At 41.1% G+C, this 27,302-nt stretch overlaps 2 protein-coding genes across 2 annotated transcripts in view; one reads left to right on the top strand and one right to left on the bottom strand.

The window, feature by feature from the left end:
• Positions 1 to 2,653: 2,653 nt before the first annotated feature.
• Positions 2,654 to 13,716, bottom strand: TSPAN6 (tetraspanin 6). The gene is made up of 9 exons (XM_080652716.1): positions 13,664 to 13,716; positions 10,204 to 10,695; positions 9,021 to 9,209; positions 8,656 to 8,730; positions 7,735 to 7,833; positions 6,769 to 6,903; positions 6,289 to 6,372; positions 4,771 to 4,876; positions 2,654 to 3,800 (listed from the first exon to the last, which is right to left on the bottom strand). Exons 2-8 carry the CDS (start codon positions 10,288 to 10,290, stop codon positions 4,808 to 4,810), a joined length of 738 nt encoding a protein of 245 aa, XP_080508842.1. The 5' UTR covers positions 10,291 to 10,695; positions 13,664 to 13,716; the 3' UTR covers positions 2,654 to 3,800; positions 4,771 to 4,807.
• Positions 13,717 to 22,335: 8,619 nt separating this feature from the next.
• Positions 22,336 to 27,302, top strand: part of SRPX2 (sushi repeat containing protein X-linked 2) — a gene marked incomplete at its 5' end in the record, with an annotated part of 32,511 nt that continues 27,544 nt past the window's right edge. The window contains 2 exons of the mRNA XM_080652702.1: positions 22,336 to 22,417; positions 26,706 to 26,786. Coding sequence (XP_080508828.1) covers positions 22,336 to 22,417; positions 26,706 to 26,786 — 163 coding nt within the window. The remainder of the gene's footprint in view (positions 22,418 to 26,705; positions 26,787 to 27,302) is intronic.

Here is a 27,302-nt window from a genome sequence, read left to right on the forward strand (position 1 = left end):
TTTATTCACTTGATTTTTAGATTCACTTGTTGATAGACATGTATTTGTTGTTCATAATTTTTATCTTTACCTTCTTCTTCTTCTTCCTCTTCTTAAAGAATACCTTTTAGCATTTCATATAATACTGGTTTGGTGGTGATGAATTCCTTTAGCTTTTTCTTATCTGCAAAGCTCTTTATCTGACCTTCAATTCTGAATGATAGCTTTGCTGGTAGAGTAATCTTGGTTGTAGGTTCTTGCTATTCATCACTCTGAATATTTCTTGCCACTCCCGTCTGGCCTGCATAGTTTCTGTTGAGAAATCAGCTGACAATCGTATGGGTGCTCCCTTGTAGGTAACTGTTTTTCTCTTGCTGCTTTTAATATTCTTTGTCTTTTGCTCTTGGCATTTTAATTATGATGTGTCTTGGTGTGGTCCTCTTTGGATTCCTTTTGTCTGGGGTTCTGTGTGCTTCCTGGACTTGTAAGTCTATTTCTTTCACCAGGTGGGGGAAGTTTTCTGTCATTATTTCTTCAAATAGGTTTTCAGTATCTTGCTCTCTCTCTTCTTCTGGCACCCCCATAATTTGGATGTTGGTACACTTGAGGTTGTCCCAGAGGCTCCTTACACTATCTTCAAATTTTTGGACTCTTTTTTCTTTTTGCTTTTCCAGTTGAGTGTTTTTTGCTTCTTTGTATTTCAAATCTTTGACTTGATTCTTGTGGTCCTCTAGTCTGCTGTTAGATCTCTGTATAATATTTTTTATTTCAGTCAGTGTATGTTTAATTTCTAGTTGGTCCTTTTTCATATCCTCAAGGGTCTCGCTAAATTTATTGGCCTTTTCTAGGAAATTCTTGAAAAACCTTATAACCGTGGTTTTGAACTCTATATCCAGTTATTTGCTTTCCTCAATTTTTTTCATTTGCGACCTGTTTCTTTGTCGCCGCATTTTTGCTGCTTCCCTGAGTTGGTGGAGTAGCTTTGTGTGCTAGGTGTCCTATAGGGCCCAGTGGCTCAGCCTCCCCAGTTACCTGAGGTGGACAATCTTGGTGTACCCCTTTGTGGACTGTGCGCTCAGCCTTGTTTTATTTAAGTCTTGATTATTGTTGGTATCACTGGAAGAAATTGACCTCCAGGCCAATTGGCTGTGAGAATCAGCTGTGTCTATGCTGGGAGAACTTCTGTGCTGGAGACACCCTTATGGGACAAGACTTGCAAAATTGCAAAAGCCTCTGTGCTCAGCTTGGATGGGGCGGAGTTTGAGGGCGGAGCCGACAGCCTTGGCTTCCCATCAGCCCTGCTCTAAGAGGCCCCTGGGTCTCAGTGTCCCTCGGTAATCGCTGCAAGCACCTCTGAGAGAAAGCCGCCTTCAAGTTTCACCCACTGCCAGACAGTTCAGTTTCTCCCCGAATGAGTCTGGGTTCCCAGAAACTCACCCAGAACTGGAGTTCAGTGCAGTCAGGAGCTTCCGTCTCCCTCCCGCTTTAGAAAGCCAGCCACACACTCAGCCGCCCGTGCATTCAGCAGTCAGTCCTCTCTGCGCGTGCGCACCTTCGGAACTCTGCCTTCTGCACCTCCTGAGTCTCAGTGTGCTTTCTCTTTTCCTGACAGTCCAGATCCCCCCCGAAAGAATCTGGTTTCCCAGTGTCTCACCCAGGACTGGAGTTCAGCGCAGTCAGGAGTTTGTCTCCCTCCCGCTTTAGAAAGCCAGCCACACACTCAGCCGCCCGTGCATTCAGCCGCCCGTCCTCTCCGCGTGCGCATCTCCGTACCTCAGCCTTTTGCAGCTCCTCTGAGTCTCAATGTGCTTTCCTCTTTCCTTCTAGTTGTAGAACTTCCACTCAGCCAGCTTTCCTGTGGTTCTGGATGGTGTCCGTTTTGTCTTTTAGTTGTAGTTTTGAAATTGTTGTGGGAGGCAGCAGTTTAGGTGTTTACCTATGCCGCCATCTTGGTTTCTCCTCTTAATAATTTATTTATTACCCTGAAGGTACTGATTAACACTCTATATTTAACTTTTTTCTTTATTGACAGTAGTACAGATGCCCTCATTCCCCCCCACACACTTTGCCTCCCCCTTCACCCAGCCCCTGCCCCACCCCAGGCATTCCCCACACTATTGTCTGTGTCCATGGGTTACGCACATATGTTCTTTGGTTAATCTCTTCCCATTTCCTCCATCTTCCTCCCCACTGAGATATGCCATTCTGTCCCCTGGACCTATTTTGTTTGTCAGTTTATTTTGTTCATTAGATTCCACATGTAAGTTAGATCATGTGATATTTGTCTTTCTCTAACTGGTTTATTTAGCTTAGCATAGTAAGAATCTTGAAACACTAATCAGAAAGAATATATGCACTCCTATAGTCATAGCAGCATTATTTACAATAGCTAAGATCTGTAAGTAGCCCAAGTGTTCATCAATAGTTGAGTGGATAAAAAAGCTGTGGTACATTTACACAGTGGAATACTATGCAGCTATAAAAAAGAGCTCTTACCCTTTAGAATCACATGGATGGATCTGGAGATTATTATGCTAAGCGAAATATCCAACCTCTTAATGCAAGCTATATAATTTAAAAAGTATGATCTCTGGGAGAATGCTAAGAATTTGCTATTTCATAACAAGGAAAGTAATCTTTTCACAGGGAATAAGTTTCTGTAAACAGAGACATTAATGTTTTACATGCAGTTTTATTATTTTTATTAAATTTATTGGGGTGACACTGGTTAATAAGATTACATAGGTTTCAAGTAGAATATCATATTAAGCAAAATAAGTCAGACAGAACAAGTTAAGAACCATATGATCTCACTCATATGTGGGATATAAAACTGAAAGCAACAAATGAATAAACAAAAAAAAAAAACACTCATAGTCAATAGCTCAGTTCTACATTTCATATCTAAAACTGTACTCCAAATAGAAATATGGGGCTTAGCTCTCTCAGTAGAAAATAACCATTCAGTAGTTTCTAAAAGTGAATTTAAACACGATTTTAGAGGAAAACAATATTTCTTGTGTAAAAGTCATATTTATGAAAAGCATAAATCAAAACTAAGATTAAAGTTGTCCATTATATTGATAATTAAGTCATATCAATCTGGTAAGGAAATACCAGCTAAAGCTAATGAAGATGAGTTGCTTTAAATTTCTGAGGAAAACACAGTAATTCTGACACAATTAATTAGAACCTTTCAAGTGATGGAGGAAATATAACACCTTAACTTGGAGGCAAAGAAATGTAAAGTATAAGTGTGCTGCTATCTGATGTGTCACAGAAATGGTAGTGCCCTTTAGTCTTGGGTACCTTAGGTCAGAGACTGTTACCACCATCTGGCAACTCTGATGGGTGCCATCCAACTCCTGGCTGAAATTAAACTACACAATGCAACACTCTGCCTATCAGAACAGAGAGAGACTAATCAAAACATTTTAACTTCTTGATACAAATTATGCAATCAAATCACATAACCTTGGCTAGGAAGGGGCCAGTTTAAAGGGTCAAATTCCCGTTTTATAACAGTACATCAAAACAGAAAATCCACAGTGCCTTTCAAAAGCCCTATATTGAGAAAAACAATAATCAAGAGGAACAAGCCAACACTGTTTCATTTACAATTTACTAGCTCTTCCAGTGTTTCAGATAAGAAAGTTTCAATGATATTACATGATGAATGGGACAAAAGGTGGACTTATACGATATTGAACAAATGTCTAGATTGAATCAGACTATTGGTGTAGCTTTTCGGTCAATGGGTAACATGGGGCAGTTTTCCAAACCAGGCAATCTAGTAGCTCACAGAGGGTAATGTAAATATCCTAAAATGAAAGAAAAAAAATTACTTGTAACCCAAATACCAATATCTGTATTCACTTGCACACATTCTAATCTACTCTGCTAATGAAGACCTTCATGTGTTCCCACTATGCCCTAATCACTTTTCAAAGTGCCAGAGTAACAGCACTAAAGCACTGCCTCTGCCATTATGGAGTATATGGTCTTATTTTATACCATATATATACCTATTTTTGATAGTTCTTTAATAAACTATATTTTTTCAAAGAAAAAATGTGAAGGGTGCTCTAGGGATTAAGTCAGCTAGCAACAGTCCTTACATTTTACCATTCAAATACTGAAGTTATTAAAATACACATTTCCCCCAAAGCTAGTTCCTGGTTAGTCCAGATGAGTTTATGTCTCTAATAATAAGTCCACCAGATGACCGTGATCATGAGAACTAGGCCAAAGCCTAGGGGAAATGCCACTATTGGTCAAGAGCATAGTGTACTTCCCAGGGAACCACATTTCTCTTCACCAGGGATGAGGACCATATAAGGCCTGCAAAATCATTTGGTCTGGCCCTGCCAAGGCAACCACAAGCAGGACTCAAAATTCAATAAATCTAGGAGCTTTTTTCATAGCAACATAAATTTATATTAAGTGAATTATATTAAGCGAATGATGTTATAAATATACAAATGGCCCTTGGCAGAAACAAGGTTCCCCATCCCTGTTCTTCACTGTAGGTTCAAATTTGTTAGAAAGGGGACCATCACTCAGGATCTTTAGGTTGGACATGTGTAGGTAAACCAAAAGAAGCCCTACTGTCCTTTTTGGTCATGCCTTGAATTTAGAGACCTGAGCTGTCTGTGTGGGGCTAACATAGTACCAACAAGATCTGAAGGCACTACTGGACAATACCTTTTTGGCAAACTTACTCCTTCCATCACATGCACAGGCTGAAGCAAATACCAACACTGATATAGCGGAAAACCAAAATGAACGTACCTTAAAGTTGGAAAGGTGTAAGCATATGTAATGTTGGTTACACTATCTCATACTGGTTGTTTGTTATAGCGCGAGAGAGGCAGTAGGAGAGAAAGATTCCAATCAGCTGGAAATAAAATACAAGCAAAATTAAACATACACACCAAAGAGCTTAAAGACCTCAGGGTGTAGGTAGAGTCTCCTTCACTTCTAATTCACTAATGATTTCCTTCCTGAAGTTTTTCTAGATAGTTATGTTTGATACTACTCAGCATCTAGGTCACATTCAAAGAATATAAGCGAAGTTCTACTAATACTGTGACCTGGAATTTCACAACTGTAACTGACAAAAATCACCCAAGGAAAATGCTAAATGTCATAACTTTGGGGAAATGTTTCTTCCCCTTCCTCTGTTATCAGAACAAAAAGGATATGGCTTAGAATAAGAATCTCATCCAGTAAAATTTCCATCTGTGAGGGCAAAGATTTTCCTGGAGAGTCTAGAGCAGTATTGCAGTGCTGGCAATGTTGTGTAATACCAATACCTCCCCTGTCCAATAGGATCACCACTGACCACCTGTGGCTTTTCAACATTTCAAATAGGGGTAGAGTAACTGAATAAACAAAATTTAAATTTTATTTAAGAAATAGAACCTTTAAAATGTAGCTAGTGGATATTTTATTAGACAAAGCAGATTCAGATATAGCTATGCCTACTACTTTAGAAATATATTAAGATAAATCTAGGAGCTTTGGTCAAAATGCTTTTAGTCTTATCTCCACAATGTTTAATAGGAAAAACACCCCCTAATAAGTTGTTTACAGCCACAATATAGACTTTTCATGCTACAGTGAGACATAGCAAAACTCCAGAAATACAACTTGAATCCACAGCATAGTACCAACCCAAATAGGCACATATTGAATGTGGGTTTGTATGATCTAAATTTTAATTGTCTGGGACTTACATGCAACTCATCAGGGAGTTGCAGCTCAGGAAAAAAAAGATTCTAATGTTTTAGAATCTTGACAGACTGCAGAGCAAAGCAAGGTTCCGGTCTATCTCATATTTTGTTTAATGAACTGTGATGCTGGAAAGTTGCCATAACTAAGAGGACACCAGGTCTTTCTACAGTTAACTGCTTTCCAAAGATATACACTGCTAGAAGTTAATTTTAAGCCTTGCTTTTTGTAGTTTCAAGGCATGACTGGCCATGTAAAAACAGGTAAATGGTAATAAAAACTTAAAGAAATCTGTACTTATGGAAAAACGTAAGAGCTAAGACATCAAAAAATTGGAATGAAAAAGGCAAAATATTCCCTTCCAAATAAGCTAAATAAAAACCCAATCACAAAAGATTTACTACATATGCTTCATATTCTGTGATGAGCAACTCAGAGTTTTGTGAAAATGTAACTTCTCTGAAAATGCCCACACTATCCAGGGCCCTGAAGTGAAAAGTTGAAGTCTTCAAAGTGGAAATCTTCTGGCTGACACCTATAAGAGTGATGAAACACTTCCTAAATACATGGATTTACCTGGAAGCAAGCAACTCCAAAGGAAATTCCAGCAACAACTCCCATTTCTGATTCTATAATGGTCATCACCTTTATAAAACAACCCTAATGGGAGAGAAAAAAAAACTATTAAGTCAGCACAAGTAATAATATTTTGATCATACATCTTGGCAGAAAGATGAGCTTTGGATACTTTAGCCTTTGCCATTTTATTAAAGTTTAATCTTTCATGTAACAAACACTGTCTCCTTTCAAGCACGGTGTTTTTGGTAAAACTTTGAGGAACAGAAGTTCCACCTTTTGGATTATACATTTAAAAAGTGTTTCTTGCTAGTTGTATGAACTCAAGTCACACATTTTCTGCATTTCAATTTCCTCATTTATTCAATGAGAATAATACCTGCCCTATTTCAGATCATGTGTATTGTGATTAAAAACTAAAAAGTGAGGCAACTCTGTATTCAGTTAATATCTTCAAAAAAATTTTAAAAGGCTCCTTACTTCATTGTTTACTTTATCGGCATCCCTCTGAGGAGAACAATCTTCAACTTTACAGCAGCTCTTGGGAAATCCTTTTTCTATGTAGTAATTAGTAACATTCCAATCTCTAAAGTTTGTGGCACCACAACAATGTAACTGAAAAATCCCAACAAAAACATTGATACTTCACATTATAACTTTGTAGTCAAACATTTAACCTATCATCTTAGATTATAATTTGTGTTCTAAACAACACTGGGACGGGAGCAGGTGCAGGGTGGAGGAGGGTCATTGGGGAAAATAAGGGACATTGGTAATACTTTCTTTTTTTTTTTTTTAAATATATTTTATTGATATTTTACAGAGAGGAAGGGAGAGGGATAGAGAGCTAGAAACATCGATGAGAGAGAGACATCGATCAGCTGCCTCCTGCACACCTCCCACTGGGGATGTGCCCGCAACCAAGGTACATGCCCTTGACCGGAATCGAACCCGGGACCCTTCAGTCCGCAGGCCGACGCTCTATCCACTGAGCCAAACCAGTTTCAGCGGTAATACTTTCAACAATAAAGATAAATTTTAAAAAACAACATTTATTATATGTAATGATTTTTGTGTGTGGCTGTTCTTAATTGGCATTATAATTCAAAAGATGAACACTTGTTTCAAACACCAAATGTTTCTAACATTTTTGGACTGGCCTTACTTTCCTGCTATTGTTGGTGCTAACAGGACTTGGGCCATGATGCCAGTGGGGACTGAAGTGTTGCACATGTGAGGAGAATGATTAGGAGAAAATGAAGATATGTCCCTTAGTACTGTCGCACTCTTCTTTTCAGGGACATATCTTCATTCTCTACTGATCTAAGATTATAATGAGAGCATAGGACAAGTGGACAACACCTAGTAGTGAGGACCCTATCCTCTTCTCTCAGGGGATAGGGAATGTGTTCCCCTCTTGAGAAGCCACCTCCAATTATCACTTACTGTACTTTGAATCTTGTCTACTGCATTGCTTCTATAATCTCCCGTAGCATTATACTGCTTTAAAGCTTTCTCATAATTCTTCTTAAAGCTGTCTTTAATCTATAGCAAAGAAACACAAGGCCAATAAACAAAGTCAAATAAGATATTCCTACATCTGACAGCAGCAATATGCATGGTAATTAACTTCTATGGCCCAATCCTATCCTCCAAGGGATATAGTTTAGCTGAGGGGACTACTAAGCAAAATATTACAATAAAAGATGATAACCACTACAAATTCAAAGTGCTATGGGAACATGTATTTATTCAAGTGGCAGCTATGTACTGCTGTATTCCCCCCACCCCAATCTTTACCCAACTTTAATAGTATAAATTTGATGCCTATGGAATGTTTAAGTTACTTTACTTTGGGAGGCTGCACTATCACATTGTAAAAAACACTCTCATTGATGAGCCTTCACTACTCACTGAATCATTTCGTAACCCCAGGTTTAACTGAGTGGAATGCTGATTCCTAATTCAATATTAAGGTTTTCATGATGTGCATTAAATATATCCAGTCTTTTCTGTGTGGCATAAATGGAGATGGTATCAATTTTGTGCTTTAAATAGTTTCCTATCAAAGTTATAACCTGTACCATCTCCACTTTAATAGGTACTTATACACAGAAAAATTACTAGAAATACATGTAATTATGGGCACCTTAAATTTTTTCTGGTGATTGCGACAGTACCATTTTCTAAATTTTCTTTTATATTAAAAATGGACTAGAATTTTTACAAGAAAGCCATTATTGTTGGCTATGGGTTGCAAAAATAAGGCTTTAAAACACAACTTTAAGTGATTTTTAAACTAGTAAAAGTTGTCTTTAACTTTGTGACTTAAATGAATCCATTTTTATCTCCCAAACTCTGGCTTACCTCATGTCTGAAAACAAATCCAACAATGGCAGCGACCAGTTCAACCAAAAAAATGAGAGTCAGAAACATTGCATACTGCAGGATAAAAAAAAAAAGTCTAAGTCAACATAAATTAGATACATCACAGCTGCAAAGGGAATCAAGGGAAAAAATGGTCTGTTCAATCAGCGTGTTTTTTAATGAAGATGACGGGGAAAGCACAACGAAAGTGGTAACTGACAGCTGCACTATTACTTGGTAAGTTTTCATAAGGAACAAGAGAAATCTTAAAAGGCCATTGCCAGTTCCAAAAAGCAAAGCCTACGAACATACGTGTAAGACTTTTCAGAAACCAAGAATCACTTCTAAGGAAAATAAGGACTCACCAGTTTTAGCATCCATGCAGAAGCTCGGCAGGTAGCAAAACAGCCGAAGGTGCCCAAAAGAATGATGACAGTGCCAGTGCCGATGAGCACAAAGGGAACATTGGTGGCCTTCTCATTTAAAAGAGAGAAATAATTCTCCAGGCTCACCTTGCCCCAAATGCCAACAGCAAGAAGGATAACACCAGTGATCTATGTGGGAAATCAGAGAATAGAAAGTTATACACTGATTTGAATAGACTTAAAAGTGATACATGTATATTCAAACCACAAACCACTAGGTATTTAAGAAACAATAGGTCTGACAATTATTTAGCAGGCCGTGGCCACAGAGCTGTGGCTGGGATGTGGCAGACAAGGAGGGGGAGGGGTCTAAAGGGGGGTAAAAACGGGATCTGCTCAAAAGGACAGGCCTTTATAAATCCACAGCTGGATCATTTAGGTAGCCCAGGTAGCCAGGGTGAAGCCAAGGGGGCAGCTAGAGAAGGCCTCTTAATAAAATCCTTAAACTTCATCTGTTTTTTTGTGTGTAAACACAAACCCAGGGCATACTTGCTTGCCCTAGGGATCAAAAGTTTCTTAACTGTCTTACTCCTGCTCAATAAAACCTTCCTGGAGGGGCGGCGAGGTATTTTTATGAATTCCAGAAACTTCCCCTTCCCCCAACATCAGAGATGAGTACAAAGGGATGGTACACAAAAGCAAGTCCAAGGATAGACTGGCGGGAATGGGGCCATTACCATACTTACCTGTGAAATACTCCCCTCTTATGAAGCAGTGAAAAGAAAGAGACTATTATGCAAGCAAAAGCCCTCAGAGTGGCCGGCCCAGCCCTGCTTCTCTAAAGGTCCGGGGACACCCTCTGCATACCCTGAAGGGTAAACTCCCTTCCTCGCCGCCCCCCACCCCACCCCGCATCGAATTCGAATGCTAGGCACGTCTGGGTTCCAGACTTCAGCCTACCGGCCGCTGCCATCCCGCACTACGACCCAGGCAAGGGCGAGATGCAGGAGCTCAAGCGCAAGCAACTCGTCGCCAGCGCCTGAGTCCCAACAGTAACCTCTGCCCAAATCTGTCTACCCCGTGCCGCCCTTGGAATCCCAGATCTGAGCTCCCTCCGCTCAGGGTCACACCCCCAACCCAAGCCCAGGGTCCCCTCCCGTCCCCGGGCGCCTCCGTCTCTCACCCAGAATATGAAAGTGTAGATCAGGAGGACGCTCTTGAAACAAGTAATGACTGGTTTAGTCTGCAGTCTCCGAGACGGGGAAGCCATGACTAGCCCAGGACCCTGCCCGCCGAACTGCGGATCAGAGCAGAGAAACCAAGAAGCGGCGTCCCCGAGTCTCCCCGGAAACTGCCGAACACTTACGAGCGTCCACAACTGAGAAGAGCCGGAAACACTGTTCAATTTTCTAGAGGGTGAAGTCCTGAAGGTTGCCCGGAAAGTGAGACAATTTCCGAGCGCCCCCTGCCGACGGTTACTGAAAACTATATACAAAGGTTCTAGTGTTGGGAATTCCTTAGATCTTTCAGTGGACCTGGCTTCTTTTTTTCACTAAAAATCTTCCCCCGTCCTCCCCGCCCGCGCCCGGCCCGCCTCTTCACCGTCCTTATAACTTCATGTTTCTATCATCATCAGCGCCCGCGCTGAGATTCGGCTTCATCGGCCCTTAGTGCCCTAGAAGGAAGGAAAGGAATAAAAAGTTAAAAGTGACCTAAGAACATTTTCATTACATGGCAAAATACCCACAAGAAATGTATTTCCAAGGAGAAAGCGGGCTGCGAAGCGATACATACAGTCACACGTTTTGAGGCAAAAACTGAAGGGAAAAGTGCGATTTACTTGAGTGGAGGGATTAGGCTGCTTTGTTTCTCACTTGTTTTGTGCTTTTCAATTTTTGAGCATTGTTTTATGTGGTGGGGAGAGGCATAAAAGTGAAAGGATTATGGGAAATAATCACTTGTTGAAAGAATTCAAAGCTAGGTATGACAGATTGATAATACATTTTAGAATGTCCTCACCCTCTGGGTAATTGGAAAGTTGAGGGGACAGTGTTTAAAAGTAATTAATGCTGAAGCGTAAGTTCAGCCATTAGGGAAAACTTTTAAAAAGGGAAGGTGCTACAAAGAATGCCAGGTAAATGTGATCCCCTTTTAAATGTTAAAACTGAAAGGCACTCTATATTCCAACCCCTGGGTTTTCAGATTAAGAACCAGCTGATCATAAAGAGGCTGAAATTTAAGGTCACACAGCTAATAGCAAAACCAAAATTTACTGTGCTAGTATTATTTTTCATTTTAAATCATATGTGTAAGTAGCTCCATGTCCCCATGTTATGTATCGTGAACAGGTGGGTCTATATTGTTACAACAAGGAGCATGAAGTAAGGTCTAATTCCTCAACTAAAGTGTAAGCTCTTTGAAGGCAGAGGCTGATAGTCTAGTGAGTGGGTGTTATTTCTAGAGGACCATAGTTGCCTAGCCAACCCATTACATCATCACTGACACAAGCTTAACATCATAAATGGGCATTTAGTAGTATTGCTATGGCAAAAAGTCCATTGCTATGGCAAAAAGTGAAAGAGAGATGAATGCCCAAACCTTTTTACTTGAAACCTTGCTTTAAACATACACCACAAAAACAGAAAACAGGAAAGTTCCATTGATTTGGTCACACAGAGCTTCTCTGTGCTTTGAATATTGACCTAGGACTAGGTCCTTTTAGTATCATGCCAGATGTCTGAGGCCCAAGAGAGCAACTATTGGAGAATGAATTACTGTACTGCCAGGCTTTACACTAGAATTTTATCCTAAAATTACAAAAGCCTAACACATGAATACGTGTAGAGAATGGGTAAATGATACATCTATAATCCTATTAGCACTGAGGCAAGGTCACCAGGAAATATAGCATATATCAATTTTTCAAGTACCACATATGCCATAGCTATAGGAAATAAGGTGTAAGGGGGACTGTAAGTGTATATAAATATTTCTTCTGAGGCTAGATAATACTCTCTGAGAGGATCTCCTATTAAACAAGTATCAAGGGAAGTCCTGCTAATTCCTTGTCATCTTAAATGGAAGTTTCCTCTGAAATTTAGGTTTGTACAGTGTCCTGGAAGAGTTGTGAGCCCCAGAGCAAAGAAATATTTTTTTGGCTGAAGAAAAAACAAAATAGTCAAAGCAAAAGCCACATCTTATTTCCAAAAATGTGTTGATTTTTCTCCTCTCCCTTCCTCTGACACTCACAACGCTGCTTTGTTTGAATAGCAGTCAGTGCCAAATTAAACCAGAGGCTGACTTGGAATTTAATATTCTTGTGGCCACAACACCTTGCACCTCTGTCTCCCACCCTGCTACCCCCATCCCCACCATGCCACCAAACTCAGTTCAGTTTAGTTCAAATTTAGGTATGGGTTTGAGTCCAAACCCAGATAAAAGAGGAATCTAATCACATCTAAGGCAATATAAGAAGTAATTCTCTAGATCAGAAGATAAATTTATTCTTTAAAGTATTAATGAAGACTGTAACATTGACCATTGGCTATGTGCCAACCACAGTTGCTAAGCACTCAACACGTGTCACATCATGTATACATCATAAAAGCCATTATTGTGATGTCAAGACTGCTACTGGAAGCAATTTACAGATGAACAGGTTCAGAGAGGCTAAGTACCTTGCTTAGAACTAAGCCCTGCCAACTTCTATTTCCATCAGAAACAGGACTCACTCTGTAATGAGACATGGCTGCCATTGTACAAACAGCTGTCTTGGCTGGGAATAACCCTACCAAAGACTGCTGTACTCAGACATTTAGCCACAAACAAGGGCTCTTTGGAGCCCTTGAAATATGAGAACCTCAATCATTTCCCCAATTTTGCCTTGTATTTGGAGTTTTTTGTTGAGTTTTATTTTTGCCTTCACTCCAGTAGTCCAAAGACCTAAAAAGTTATCCTTCTGTTTCCAGAGTGGCATGTAGAGAGTTCAGTACTTTTTCTGGTTCAATCGCTTAGTTTCTCCCTCTTTCTAATTACAAAGAAAAACGTTTGGTACTGAAAATGTGGGAAACAAGGAGAATATTTCCTTAACTATTGTTGCTGTTTGTTTTACATTAAATATTTAGTAGGAATCTTTGTACCTTCCTTATTAACTTCCTATAAACTTGGAGATTAGTTTTACTTGTTTTTCTTTGGCATTTAAACTATGCTTCCCCCAGCAAACATTATATCAACTTATTTACTACTGCTTTTCCAATGTTAAATAGACACATTATGATTATCTCCCCAATAAACAAGACGTTCCTATTCCCTTTCCACCCTCCAATCTTACTCAAAATTTCTGCCCCCTACTTAAGTACTTAAGGCTAAACTCAACCCCAACTCAGAGAGATCATCCTTCCTCCACCCCCAAATCCCCATTCCCCCACCACTGCACATCCTCTCCACTTCCCACCTCTCCTCACCCCAACCCCACCCCCCATTTTCCCCCACCTCCCATCTCCCACCACTCCTACACCTCCTCTCACCCCCTCATCACCCCACACACATACCTTTCTCTAACATCAGTACCCAGTCTGACCACTCACATTAACTCAGACACTTAGTTACTGCAGTACCTGGTACTTGTTTTCTTCTCTACTTACCTATCATATGCCCTGCTGCCTACATGCTCAGAAACTACTTGAAGAGCCAATGTGGCAGGCTTGTGCGCCCCCCCCTTTTATACTCTCCTCAACACCCTAGGACACAATGCTCAATTGATGAGCTCATTTGGTGGTCAGCCAATCCCTGTTGAGCTCACTGGTCAGAGCTGGTCTGTGGGGCTAATCCCTTAGTAGTGACTCAAGGTTTGGTTAATTAAGTTAAATTTAAAAAATTAAATGTCTAAGCCATCCCAGTATCACACTGTCATAAAACAGAAAAATTAAGTTGAACTGCTGCATAATGTCTTGGGACATAACTACATTCTGTCTTAGGAACCAGTAAAAAGAATACATCTTATCTCTTATTTACATAATGAGCTTTATCATTTTGATTTTCTAATACCTTTTCTAGAATCCCTTCAATTACCTTTGTCTAAGTGCCTATCATAAAATTTTAAAGCACCTCCTACTTATTAAAACCTCATTTTACATTACTTCCACCAGATAAATATCATTTAAACACATAATTCAAACATCATCATTTAAATAAATAATTCATATGTACAGTTTTAAAAATTAGTTTCCTAAATAGGAATATCTTTTATTTCTATTGTCTCTTACATATTCTCATTATTCCTTCTCTGAAATTCTTTTCTGTGTCTATTTTTCATTCATTGTTTTTCCACTCACTCCTTTCAGATTCTCCATGAATCCTTCCCTCCTTTTTCAGTCATGATCTTGCCTTCTTCAAAAAAGCTCATAATATACAACTTGGGACACATAGAAATGAGAAATACTCTTAAATAGTATTGAAATTCACAATTCCATGTCAATTTTCATTAGCCCTTTTCTACGAAAGTTGTTTCTAGTCTAGCCTATTAAGCTTTGCTGAGATCTCAGCTAGGCAAGTCAGTTACTAATTCTAATTTTTCTTAAAACAATTCCTTGCCTGGCTGGTGTGGCTCAGTGGTTGAGTGCCGACCTACAAACCAAGAAGTCATGGCTCTATTCCCAGTCTGGGCACATGCCCGAGTTGCGGTCTTGATCCCCAGTGGGGGCTGTGTAGGAGGCAGCTGATCAATGATTCTCTCTCATCATTGATGTTTCTATCTCTCCCTCTCCCTTCCTCTCTAAAATCAATAAAAATATATTTTTAAAAAACAATATCTTATTAACTCTGAGGGGCTTCATATTAAAAATCTTGAAGTTGAAAATGATACTGAACTTTAAGAACTTTAAGAAATTTATATTTTTCAGTGTTGTTATTTTCTTTGTCTTTGTCTTATCTTCCCAACCAAATCATATGGACAGATGTTTAATTTAACTTTATATACTTAAAGTGTCTAAGAGTGTTATCCACACAGAGTAGGTGCTGAAGAAATGTGTGTGTGTTGTTGTTGTTGTTTTTAATTAACCCTGCTTGTTTTGGGCAAGCTCTTTATATATATTATGTTTCACAGAATGCTGTCCCTCTTCTCTCATTTATCCCCTTACTTAGTTCTCCCTATGATTTCCATATTCTCCCCCCTTCACTTTCTTCTTTAAACTCTCTCTGCCACCCCTCTGTCTTTTCCCTCCAGCTCTAAGTGGGATGTGAGGACTTAGGCAGCATCCTTATCCTAGTGTATGCTAGGCTCTGTGTTTGGTGCTGGGGAAATGAAGACTAAATACTCACAATCTAATAGGAGACAGAGTATAGCTGAGATGAACAGACTAGTATAGTAAGGAACAAGTATTGTCATAGATAAACAATAAGTGTGATAAATCCTATGAGACATATACAAAGTGATGTTATAAAAAGGAAGGTGAAGTAAACCATCTCTGGCTGAGGTGGGCTGAGGGCAACTTCTGAGCAGCAAAGATGGATATGACTTCCACAGACCAGGAAAGGAGGGAAAAGAATACAAGATAGAGTAAATGTGGCTGTATAAAGGCACTAAGGTGTGAAAGGAAGAGCAAGAAGTTCAGTGTGTCCAGAATGAGAAGTCATGGGGTAAATGTTTAAAACTAATCTGAGGACATAGGTAGGATTTGCTTGTGAAGGATTTGGTATGCTCTGCTAAGGTGTTTGTGCTCTTTGCCAAGATGAAGCCAGTGAAAGGTTTTTTTGTTTGTTTGTTTTTTAGAAAGAAAACAACCCTCATAAAATTTATTTCTTCCCTCTCTCAATCTCTCTCTCTCTCTCTCTCTCTCTCTCTCTCTCTCTCTCTCTCTCTCTCTCTCTCTCTCACACACACACACACACACACTTAATAGATTCACTATTTTCTATCATATGTGCTTAGAGTGAACACTTATTTTTATTTTAAGGGCCCTAAAATCTTGTCCTATCCTGTTTATTCAATTTTTTTTCCTACCACTTCCTGAACTCCCCTCTAACCAGTTAGCCCAAATCCCTCTGACCTAACAATGCGCTCTTGTTTATATCATTTTCCTTTTTGGAGAACAGACCAAGGACCACCTCTTCCCATGGGATGCTCAGAGTCTTCACAGTCTATACCATATATTTTGGAACTTTATATGGTCTTGTACTATTTTCTAATTGTTTGTGCCCCTTCACTCCTCTACTAAACATAAACCCTCTGGAAGCTGGAGAGTAAGCTCCTTAAAATCAAGGATCACACAGTTCATACTCACCACTGTTCCCTAGTTCATAGTTTATAGTAGATGCCCAAAGAAGGTTATTTCCCTAAGCATACACAATTGTAATCAAGAACATCTTTTTGAATGTCTGTCTCCTTCATTTCATTAGGGCAAGGATTTTTTTTTTTAAATATATTTTATTGATTTTTTACAGAGAGGAAGAGAGAGGGATAGAAAGTTAGAAACATCGATGAGAGAGAAACATCGATCAGCTGCCTCCTGCACGCCCCCTACTGGGGATGTGCCCGCAACCCAGGTACATGCCCTTGACCGGAATCAAACCCGGGAACCTTGAGTCCGCAGGCCGACGCTCTATCCACTGAGCCAAACCGGTTTCGGCTAGGGCAAGGATTTTTGTCTTTTTGGTTCACTGATGTCTCTCAGGCACCTAGAAGGGTGTGTGGCAAATAATAGGTGCTCAACAAATATTTCTTAAATTAATTATGGATTGGGATTTCAGGAATTTTTATTTGTCTACCATCCTTAACAACAGTAAATATTTGATAAATTTATTGAATTAATGAGGCCATAATCATATCTTCAGCTTCTTTGAACACTAGGTAGACACTCAATTCATATTTATGATTGATGGATTGGAAATTAAATAGGCTTGTTACTGAACTTTTTTTTTTAAATAAATCTTTATTGTTCAGATTATTACAGGTGTTCCTCTTTTTTTCCCCCTAACTCCCCTCCACCTAATTCCCCACCCCACCCCATGCCCTTACCCCCTGCCACTGTCTTCATCCATAGGTGTAAGCTTTTTGTCCAGCCTCTTCCCGCACCCCTCACACCCCCTCCCCCCTGAGAATTGTCAGTTCACTCTTTTTCTATGTCCCTGATTCTATTATATTCACCAGTCCATTCTGTTCTTGAGATTTTTTATTCACTTGATTTTTAGATTCACTTGTTGGTAGGTATGTATTTGATGTCATTTTTTTGTTCATAATTTTTATCTTTACCTTTTTCTTCTTCTTCCTGTTCTTAAAGAACACCCTTCAGCATTTCATGTAATTCTGGTTTGGTGGTGATGAACTCCTTTAGCTTTTTCTTGTCTGTGAAGCTCTTTATCTGACCTTCAACTCTGAATGATAGCTTTGCTGGGTAGAGTAATCTTGGTTGTAGGTTCTTGCTATTCATCACTTTGAATATTTCTTGCCACTCCCTCCTGGCTTGCATAGTTTCTGTTGAGAAATCAGCTGACAGTCGTATGGGTGCTCCCTTGTAGGTAACTAACCATTTTTCTCTTGCTGCTTTCAAGATTCTCTCTTTGTCTTTTGCCCTTGGCATTTTAATTATGATGTGTCTTGGTGTGGTCCTCTTTGCATTCCTCTTGTATGGAGTTCTGTGTGCTTCCTGAACTTGTAAGTCTATTTCTTTCACCAGGTAGGGAAAGTTTTCTGTCATTATTTCTTCTAATAGGTTTTCAATATCTTGCTCTTTCTCTTCTTCTGGCACCCCAAAAATTCGGATGTTGGTACGCTTAAAGTTGTCCCAGAGGCTCCTTACACTATCTTCATATTTTTGGATTTTTTCTTTTTGTTTTTCTGGTTGGGTGTTTTTTGTTTCCTCATATTTCAGATCTTTGGTTTGATTCTTGGGGTACGCTGATCTACAGTTGAGTTTCTGTATATTCTTTATTTCAGACAGTGTATGCTTAATTTCTGACTGGTCCTTTTCCATTTTTTTGGCATTCTCATTAAGGTCCTTGAAGGTCTCACTAAGCTCCTCAGAGGTCTCATCAAGTTTCTCGGCAGTTTTTAGAAGATTCTTGAGTAACCTTATAAATGTGGTTCTGAACTCTATGTCGTCCATTAGTTTGCTTTCCTCCATTTCTCTCATTCGTGACATGTTTCTTTGTCTCCACATTTTGCTGCTTCCTTATGTTGATGGAGTGGCTTTGTGTGGTAGGTGACCTATAGGGGCCAGTAGCTCAGCCTCCCCAATCACCTGAGGTGGACGCCTTTGGTACACCCCTTTGTGGGCTGAGTGCAAAGTCTTGGTGTAGTTAAGCCTTGATTGCTGTTGGTACACTGGGAGGAATTGACCTCCAGGCCAATTGGCTGTGAGGACCCGCTGTGTCTATAATGGAAGAACTGCTGCGCTGGAGACACGCTTATGGTGCAGGACTTGTTTCAGTGGGGCTTTGGTGCTCACTGAGTCTGCCTCTTGAATGTATCACTTATGGATGTGAGGAGTTGAAATCTGGTGTCTCACACTGACCACTAGGTACACTGGCTTCTGGATCTCCAATGGGGTGCAGGTCAGCTACTGTCTGAGGCCACCCAGCAGGAGCTACAGCGAGAACTACAGTGTTCTCCTCTTTGCTTGGGGTTTGGAGGTTTTGGAGCTGTCTGACCTGGGCTGCAAGTTTGCTAGGTTAAACTGCGATAGGGCAGGCCATTTTTATGCTAAAGCAGCTGCTTGGAGCTTGGGTGGGTTCGTAGATTGTGCAGGGCGGGGTCTCAGGGCGTGACTAGGCTAGGGCGTGGCAAACAGCAATGGCTGCCAGTAAGCCGGCTCTGAGTCTCCGACCGTGTCCCCGCGTCCCGTCCCAGCACAATAAACAATTGTTCCTGCGCGCAGCCCTGCAAGCAAGCCTCCCTCACTTTCTGACCCCACGGCAGACAGTCCAGCTTCTCCCCGTAGGAGTTTGGGTCCTCCGAGTCTCCCCAGAAACGAATTTAGAGTAATCGGGAGCTTATCTCCCTTCGGGTTGAAAACAGCAGCGCTCCCAGTCACCCATTGCCAGCCCGATTAGCGCGTCTCCATACCTCAGCTTTTCAGCGCTTGTGCACCCCTCAATGCTGTTTGCTCTTTCCTTCTAGTTGTAGAACTTCCACTCAGCCAGCTTTCCCGTGGTTCTGGGTGATAGACGTTTTGTCTTTTAGTTGTAGTTTTGAAATTGTTGTGCGAGGCAGCAGTTTAGGTGTTTACCTACGCCGCCATCTTCCAGAACAAAAACTAAGTGTTACTGAACTTTTTGTTATCATAGCTGAAAAGAAGTTACCAGTTTGTTTGCACCCACAGGGAAAAAACCCTTTCTATAGCTGTTAAAATATTTCTACTATGATCACTGATTTTTCAAGGATGGAAATGTCAAGTCTGAGGTGACGGAGAATGTAAGGAGTTGGCCTGCACTATAGTAGAATAGTCTCATTATCAGATACTAAAAATAAATCTTGCTTAGTGAATAGAAACATAGTTCTCCATCAGAAGACACTGAGAAACAGCTTAGCAATGGCTACAACCTTGCCATGCACAGAACATCTAGATTAACTTAAACAGCCTTCAGCTAAAGCCTCTCTAAGCATGCTTTCCCTCCACTCATTACAGGAAATCAGTCTTTATTCTTCAGCCAATAAGTGCATGGTAATTTTTGTAAACAACATAATCTTATCAGAAACTGAAGTCCATAGAAGTTAGGTGATCAGTGCTAGGGTTTAAAAGTGTGTCTAACCCTGGTATATGGCAAGGCAACTAGGAGTAGGGAGTACTAAGGAACTACAGAGAAATCTCCAAGGAATGTTAAAGTCAGCTATGCTCTTCTTCAAATTTGAGAAATTCCTTTTCATTCAACCTCGATGTGATGCTGAGTCACAAAAAGACACTATCTCCAGTATGCCACATCTCTAGGGAGGCCCTTTAGCCAGGCTCTGTTAGTCATTACTATAAGCACAGGCAAGGGGCCAGCACCATTCACTTTCCCCTGTTCTGCAGCAGACTGAGTTCCTCTAATCCTTGGGTTCCTTCTCTCCAACCTCTCTAAAACCCTTCTCTGAGGGAGAAATAGCTATAGCTTGGGGCTAATATAGCTTTAAGGAAACTTTTGGCAGATGCGGATGTCCTAACATCTGGGCAGTTTTAACAGAATCCCGGAGGCCCGGACAGACCGGGAGCCACTCGTTCTAGGAATGTTAAATTAGAAGTTTTTTCAACTGATGAGAGAAGCAGAAAGGAAGGAGAAAGAGAACGAGGAGAGAAAAAGACAGCACAAAAACCCATAAAACAGGTAAGATCTGCTGTTTAACCCCTCTATACTACACTACCCCCACTTTACAACCATGGGGGGTAACAAGATCCATGACTTGGGCAACATGGCTGGGGGTGGAGGGGAAGAAATAAGTTCTTTTATGAAACTGGATCATATGCTGTTTTTCATTTGAGCTGTGACCTGGCTGCAGATACATGTTCCCACCACCTTCCCGATGCTCAGCAGAGGGATGGCTGACTCCAGTGAGTCAAATTCTCAGTCTGAAATTGTGGAGGAGGTGGGCAGGGAAGCAGTCATAGTCTCAGAGCATCGGGTCTGGAAAGGAAAGCTCTTCTTGCTCCTGAACTAAGGAATTGGATTGAGGCTGCATGTGGGAGGCGGGTTCAGGGATTAGTTTATCTAGCTGTTCATGTTCCTGAATTTCTTTAAACTCCTCTTTCTCCTTTGGTTCCCTTTTTCTGATTTTATCTCTTTCCTTCAGCTCTGGCAGATTACTTTTCTTTCTAGTTTCTCTCTCACATCTTTCCACTTTCCCTGCCTCCCTCACTTGCTCTCACTTTTTCTCTATCCTGCTTCCTTGCCACTGTCTAGACAAAGTCTAAAGTCAAGTAGCAATAAATTGGAACAGGAATTCATGCCATTCCTGGACTTCTTGTGTCCCTTGGGGACTCTGGCAAGAATCTGTCATCTTTTTGTTTCTCAATTTCTGGGACTGACTCCTTCCCTGACCATGGCATTTCATTGAAAGTATGTGGGTGAATGGGTGTTTACTGAAAAGTCCAGTGGCCAGTTTATACCAATGGGCAGCAAGTTTTAATACTGTCATTTATGAGGCATTTGCCTACTGGTAACCACAAAACTCTAATCCCATCAGAGTGAGAACAGGACAGGAAATGAGAGGGCAATTTGAGCTTGCTCACCCTCTCCTCACGTACCTCAGTAGGTTCTTCTCAACCTCACTTCCTACTGGCTCAGCGGGTAAAACTAGGTTACACTTGAATTGAAAGCCAGAAGCCACTACCAAACCACTAAGCTTCAAAAACCAAAGCTAAGAACATAGGTAGGGTATATTTACTAACTAAAGTTAGGAGACATCCAGTCCTGTCCAATACCAAGTTGGTAATAATAACTAATATATAATGATTGATTCCCTATGTTCCAGGGAAAAATTTTTCTATAAGGTAGATATGAACAACAGTGTGGTGATTGCCAGTGGTGGGGGAGAGGGAGGTAGAAGAGGGTATAGGGGGAGTAAAAGGTGATGGAAGGAGACTTGACTTGGGGTGGTAAACAAACAATATAGTGTACAGATGACATGTTGTAGAATTGTGCACCTGAAATCTGTATAATTTTGTTAACCCCAATAAATTCAATAAAAAGGAAAAAAATTAACAAGCTGGGAAAGAAGGTAGATGCTATTATTATTCTCATTTTATAGATGAGGAAACTGAGGCTCAGATAAGTTAAAGAATTTGCCCATATCCCCATACCTTATAGGGACAGAATTGGATACATATTCAGATCTGTATAACTCTAGTGTTCAAGCTTAGTCCACACAGGCTAATGCTTTCCCAGATTAGTGGTTAAGGAAATAACAGCTAAATTGATAAAACCATCAACTGGCAGCCTTTAGATCACAGGATTCCATCTTGATTCTATATCAAGACACTGGTCTTGGTACCTCAGTGTCCCTCTCTATAACTTGTACCATGGAATATTTGCATCTGGTCTCACCAAGGTCAATTGGAAATTGATTGCTTTTATATTCTTCTTCTGGGAAGGAAAAAGACCATAAATAATAAATAGAGTCTTGTTATTCTACAAAGTGGAAGATCCTTACAAAAGGGGGATGATAAAATAGGCATTCATTAATTTAAAAATCTCTCTTCTTCCTCACAGATCCCACATTTCTGCTTCCTCTCACTTTTGGAAGTTCATTGATGGCTGATTTATAAAAGTTACTTTCCTTTGTTCTGGTACTTCTGGCCACCTACTCCTATTCTTGTCTCCCTAACAATCCCTACCCCTTAAAAGGATGGCCGGTAAAATAACTCAAAGAGGAGCTCTCTCTCTGCTGCTCTTCCTTGCTCCAGCAGTGACACCAACATGGTTAGCAGGTAAGTTCTAGGAGCTGTGGCCCATTATTTCCAGGGAAGGTGGGGCCTGGACCAAGTCTTGAAGAAGGGAAGAGTTAGACTACAATGAGAGATACCTGAATTAGATACCAAGAACTATTCTTAACAACAAAAATGGTTAAACATTGTAATAGGCCACTAAGGGAGGCTTTGAGACAAACTAAAAGATATTTGAAAACAAGTTATGCCCTTTGCTCAGTGGATAAAGTGCTGGTCCATAGACTGAAGGGTCCTGGGTTCGATTCCGGTCAAGGGCACGTACCTAGGTTGCAGGCTTGATTCCCAGCCCTGGTAGGGGCACATGGGAGAGGCAACTAATCGATGTGTCTCTTTCACATCAATGTTTCTCTCTGTGTGTCTCTCCCCCGCCCTTTCTCTCTCTCTAAAAAAAAATTAATGGGAAAAATATACTCGGGTGAGGATTAACAAAAATGAGAAGGTTGGACTACATGGCTTTTGAGTCCCTTATCTCACCTGCTTCACCTGCTTCTGCACTTAGCTTCCTCCCTCCCTCCCTCTCTCTTTCCCTCCCCCTCCCTCTCACCCTAGACTGTATTTATAGGATGAGATTTTTAAAGCCCCTTTCTGCTAAAGCTTTTAATGACAATACAAATCACATTCTCTTAAACAGGAATTCCCTAATTTCTTCTGGCTTGTTCCTTACTTCAGAAGGGATGGACAGTTCTGGATTCCTGAATGTTTCATCCTTTGCCCCTGGAAACATAGGGAGCTGAAAAGAACAGACTCAGTGAGGAGGGGGGAAGGGGAGTAGGAAGAATGATGAAAGGATAATGAGGGGGAAGACAGAGGTTTTTGATTGGGTCCAGCTGGCATTCCAAGTGCTAAGAATATTCTGTGGCCTGCAGTGTCTGCCCTCATGGGGGGCTGGGGGAGAGTAGGGGAAGGAGACAGGCCCAACCAATGGAATTAGGAAAATATCCAGAGATGAGTAAATAACAAACTGCTTCCATCACAGCCACAGTCATTGCAGCTAAAATTTTCCACATGCCCTGGGTTCCTGGTGGAGGACTTTGGCAATAGCTCTGTTTGTCTGGAACAGCTGCATGAAGCTTTCAAACAAATATGCAAACTTCTTGTCCTCTTTGGCTTAACCTAGCTTTGTAGGGGGTGAAACACAAGGGATGTCATTGAGATGAAGAAATTCAAGTCAAGCCCTTGGCAGAGTACACACTGTTTGGAGTTAAAGGAGCCAACCACCCCAACCTTCCAAAGCTTCAATTCAAGTATATAACACCAAAATCCAGCCAAAGACCATAGGACTTAAGGGAGTGGAGATTAGATGCCTCAAAGCCCAATTTTGAACACCTGTAAGAAACCTCATGGAATACAAAGGCCTTTATCTTTATCAGGGTGAAAGCCTGGGCTATTGGAGTCTTGAGGAAAGGGCAGTTTTATTTTAAAACTTAGATCCATTTGAAGTTCTCAAAGGGCTGTTTGCAAATGTGGCACTCCCACTTGCACAAGAATCACCAAGGTCACCACTCATTCTGAGGAGCCCAGGCTGGGAAATCTCTTACAGCCCTGCAAACCCACTCATTCTTCCCTGTTCTGTTTTTAGGAGACTACATGATGAGATAAATTTGGAAAATTTCCAATAATCTTTCTCCAAATTGCTAGCTCAGCTGTCTGAGCTTGTTCCACTCATTTATTCATGCATTCACTATACATACTGACTTCTCTATATGCATCCAGCACTGTTTTGTTCCCAGCTATAGCTTTTTTCTCACATGGGAATGCCACAAGGAAAGCAGGGATAATCAGTAAAAGGACCCAGGAATAATCAGCAGAGGTTGGGAATGGTTAAGAATATAAATAAAGCAAACAGTGGGTTAGAAGTGTATATTGGCATATCTATGCAGTTCAAAAAGTCAGAGCATATTTGCTATTATAAGCCAAACATTAGTGTGGATCTGAAAATAGTCTTCAAATGTCAGTTACTTTTCCAACCATACCTTTGTAAAGGGCAGTGCTTAGAGCATCTGACTTTACTATGGAACCCAGTAATAGACCTCACAGTAACCTCTGAGGAATGCTGCCCAAATCTCTCTACACAAGGGCTGAAGAGGGTCAAGCAGATAGAACAATGCAGAAAGGGTGCCCTTCTAGTTTCTTATATCTCATCTCAGTATCCTAATATTCATAGAAAATACGAAAAGACAGGCAGAGAGGGGAAATGGAAAGGGTTAAAGTAGTAAGGTGATTGCCATCACAAGGCAAACTTGGCACTGGTGCAGCTACCTCTGCACCCTGGTGGAGACTATAATTATCTGACTGAGTCTTCCCTCAGCTTTCCCACATCCCCTGTAATTCTAGAATGATGTAAAATACTTGTTGGCTTTACATCCCACACACAGAGTAAAAAAGCTGGATTGCAAAAAAAGATTTCAGATTTTTAGCCCTGCTGGACATTGTTCAAAGTTTTCCCCTACTGCCACGTTTAGTGGGGTGTCTGAGTTTGGTATTGAGAGGGTCAAACATCCCTGGTCTGGAATGTCCACTCTACTTCTTACTAGCTGGGAAACTTGAGCTACTCCTTCACTCCTCTGAACCTATTTCCTCATCTATACATTAGAGAGAAATAAGGGTGTCAATTTCACTGAGATGTTAGGATGGCATAATGAGATAATTCATGTAACGGGCTAAACACAGAACACGTGATGAGTGATGTTAGCAGTCATTGTTGTTATCCAGCCAAAAGCCTCTGTCATTCCTGTTTGCTCTTCTGGTAAACAGAGGCTTGCTCCCTGCTGGCCATTTTCTTACAAGCAAGCTCTGGAACAGGAGTGTGGGGACTGATCCTTAGGGAATCACACACATCTGGCCTCCTGTTTACAGGAGCTGTAAGGCTTTGAGGCTAATGCTAAACTGTAACAACTGGTGAGAGTTTTTTTGCCCTCCACGAAGAAACCTCCCATGTGGGAAAAGCAAGAACAAGCCTGTGGAGAAATAAAGGGAAGCCACAAGAACTGAAATGGGAAAATATAAAAAGTCAAGGGAAAGAGAAAAAATGAAGTCTTTCCTCTGGAATGAGGGCAAACCAATGAGGACATGATTTCATAAGGAAAATTTTCTATTTGATTCATTCCCTTGTTCATCAAGTTGGACTGGTTTCCCAATACCCGCCACCCCCAGTCTGTGGGGAATGGATGACCTTCATCATCTAGCCATCTGCTCCACCCTTTTGTGTAGGGGGCCCTGAGCTTCTTCCCAGAGAGGAGGCAGGCGCTTTGTGGTCTGAGTGTTTACACAGGCCAAAGGGCTCCAGAACTAAAACCCAGCCCTGTCCTGGAAGCACAACCTTTCCTGGAAGTGAGGAATTGTCTTCTGACTCCAGCATGGATGGCTGCTGTATTCCTGTGCGTGCATTAGGGCTCAGGGAAGCTGGAAGGAGCACTTCCTGAAACTTCACTCCGGAAAGCACCAAGTTGTATTCCAATTACTTTGTGTTCATGACTGATTTCCTGCCGTCTAGTGGAACACACTGTTTAGTCTTCCAGACAGCCGCAGACCTGCCTTTACCAGAGACTGGGCCACTTAACGGAATGGGGGTGGACTGGAAATATTCTCCAGCTCATCAGCTCCCTGTTAGACTCCTGCTGATCAGAGGAACCAGAAAGGACTCTGCTTGCTTTTTCCTCTAAACCAGGACAAACCACTCAGGACATAAAACTATTTTCATTTCCCTTTGCCCTTTGAGCCCTCTCTCTTTGTCTTGGCATGTCAGCCTTAGCAATAGCAACCAGGTGGCAAAAGGCTGGTGCCCTGTGGGCTAGTGGGAGCTTGAGGAATCACATCCTTCTGAGGACTGTGAGCAGGCTTGTCACTCGTGGAAAGACCCTTACTCAGGCTCTATTTTTCCCCCCTATCTGTGACAGCTGTCCAACCTCAGAGCTTGGTTATTAGTGACTCACCAAGGAAATGGGTCATTTATAGCCCAGACTGGTGGGATTGATTGATGATCAAGATATTTGGCTTTTTATTCTTTTGAATGGAGGCTTTTAGTGCTACCAGTAGCCCCCCTCCCCACCCCATTAGTTCCCCCTTTATGCACCTAAGGTATTGAGGTTTACCCACAATAGTTCTGCTGCTTTACAAGGAAGAATTTTCCCCACTAAATATCCACCAGGCTTGCCACCCCTATATGGAGTGCCCTGTCCTCAGTAAGAGACAAAGTTGAAAGGGGGAACAGTTCAGAAGGACTTGAGTGAGAAATCAATATGTCATATTAATATTGTCTTATTCATTCTAGGTTCAGGCTATTACCCAGATGAAAGCTACAATGAAGTATATGCTGAAGAGGTCCCACAGGTCCCTGCCCTAGACTACCGAGGTAATACTCACTGCTTCTCGGGCTCAGAAAAGGTTTTTTCTAGCCTAAGGCCTAGGCCCTCCCTGAAGCATCCTCATCCAACTTGGCTTATATGTGCCAAAAATGAAGCTCAGTGAATTAAGGGCCATGATTTCCAGTCATGAATTTGGTTACTGACTTGTTGTTTGACCTCACCTCTCTAGCACTAAGGTTGCCCATCTATTATTAGCCATTAAATATGGACTGAGTACTCCTGTAAACCTAGTCCTCTGCAAGGTAATCCTGTGGATGATACAAAAACTTGTACCCACCAAGGAGCTTACATTCTGCTGGGGGAAGGATTAGTGAGGAGGCAATAAAATTAGCACATGTAGAGCAAGTAAGTGTGAAACTATGTGATAGCAGTAAATGCAATAGATGTTAAAAAAAAGAAGTCAGGAAAAGAGTCATGAAAAATAACATTTAGACTAGATCTTGAATAATGGGTGGATTTTGAGAACTGGAAAGGAGAGGGGAGGGCATTCAGACAAGTAGATG

Source organism: Plecotus auritus (assembly GCF_963455305.1).
Source record: "Plecotus auritus genome assembly, chromosome: X".
Taxonomy (NCBI): Eukaryota; Metazoa; Chordata; class Mammalia; order Chiroptera; family Vespertilionidae; genus Plecotus; species Plecotus auritus.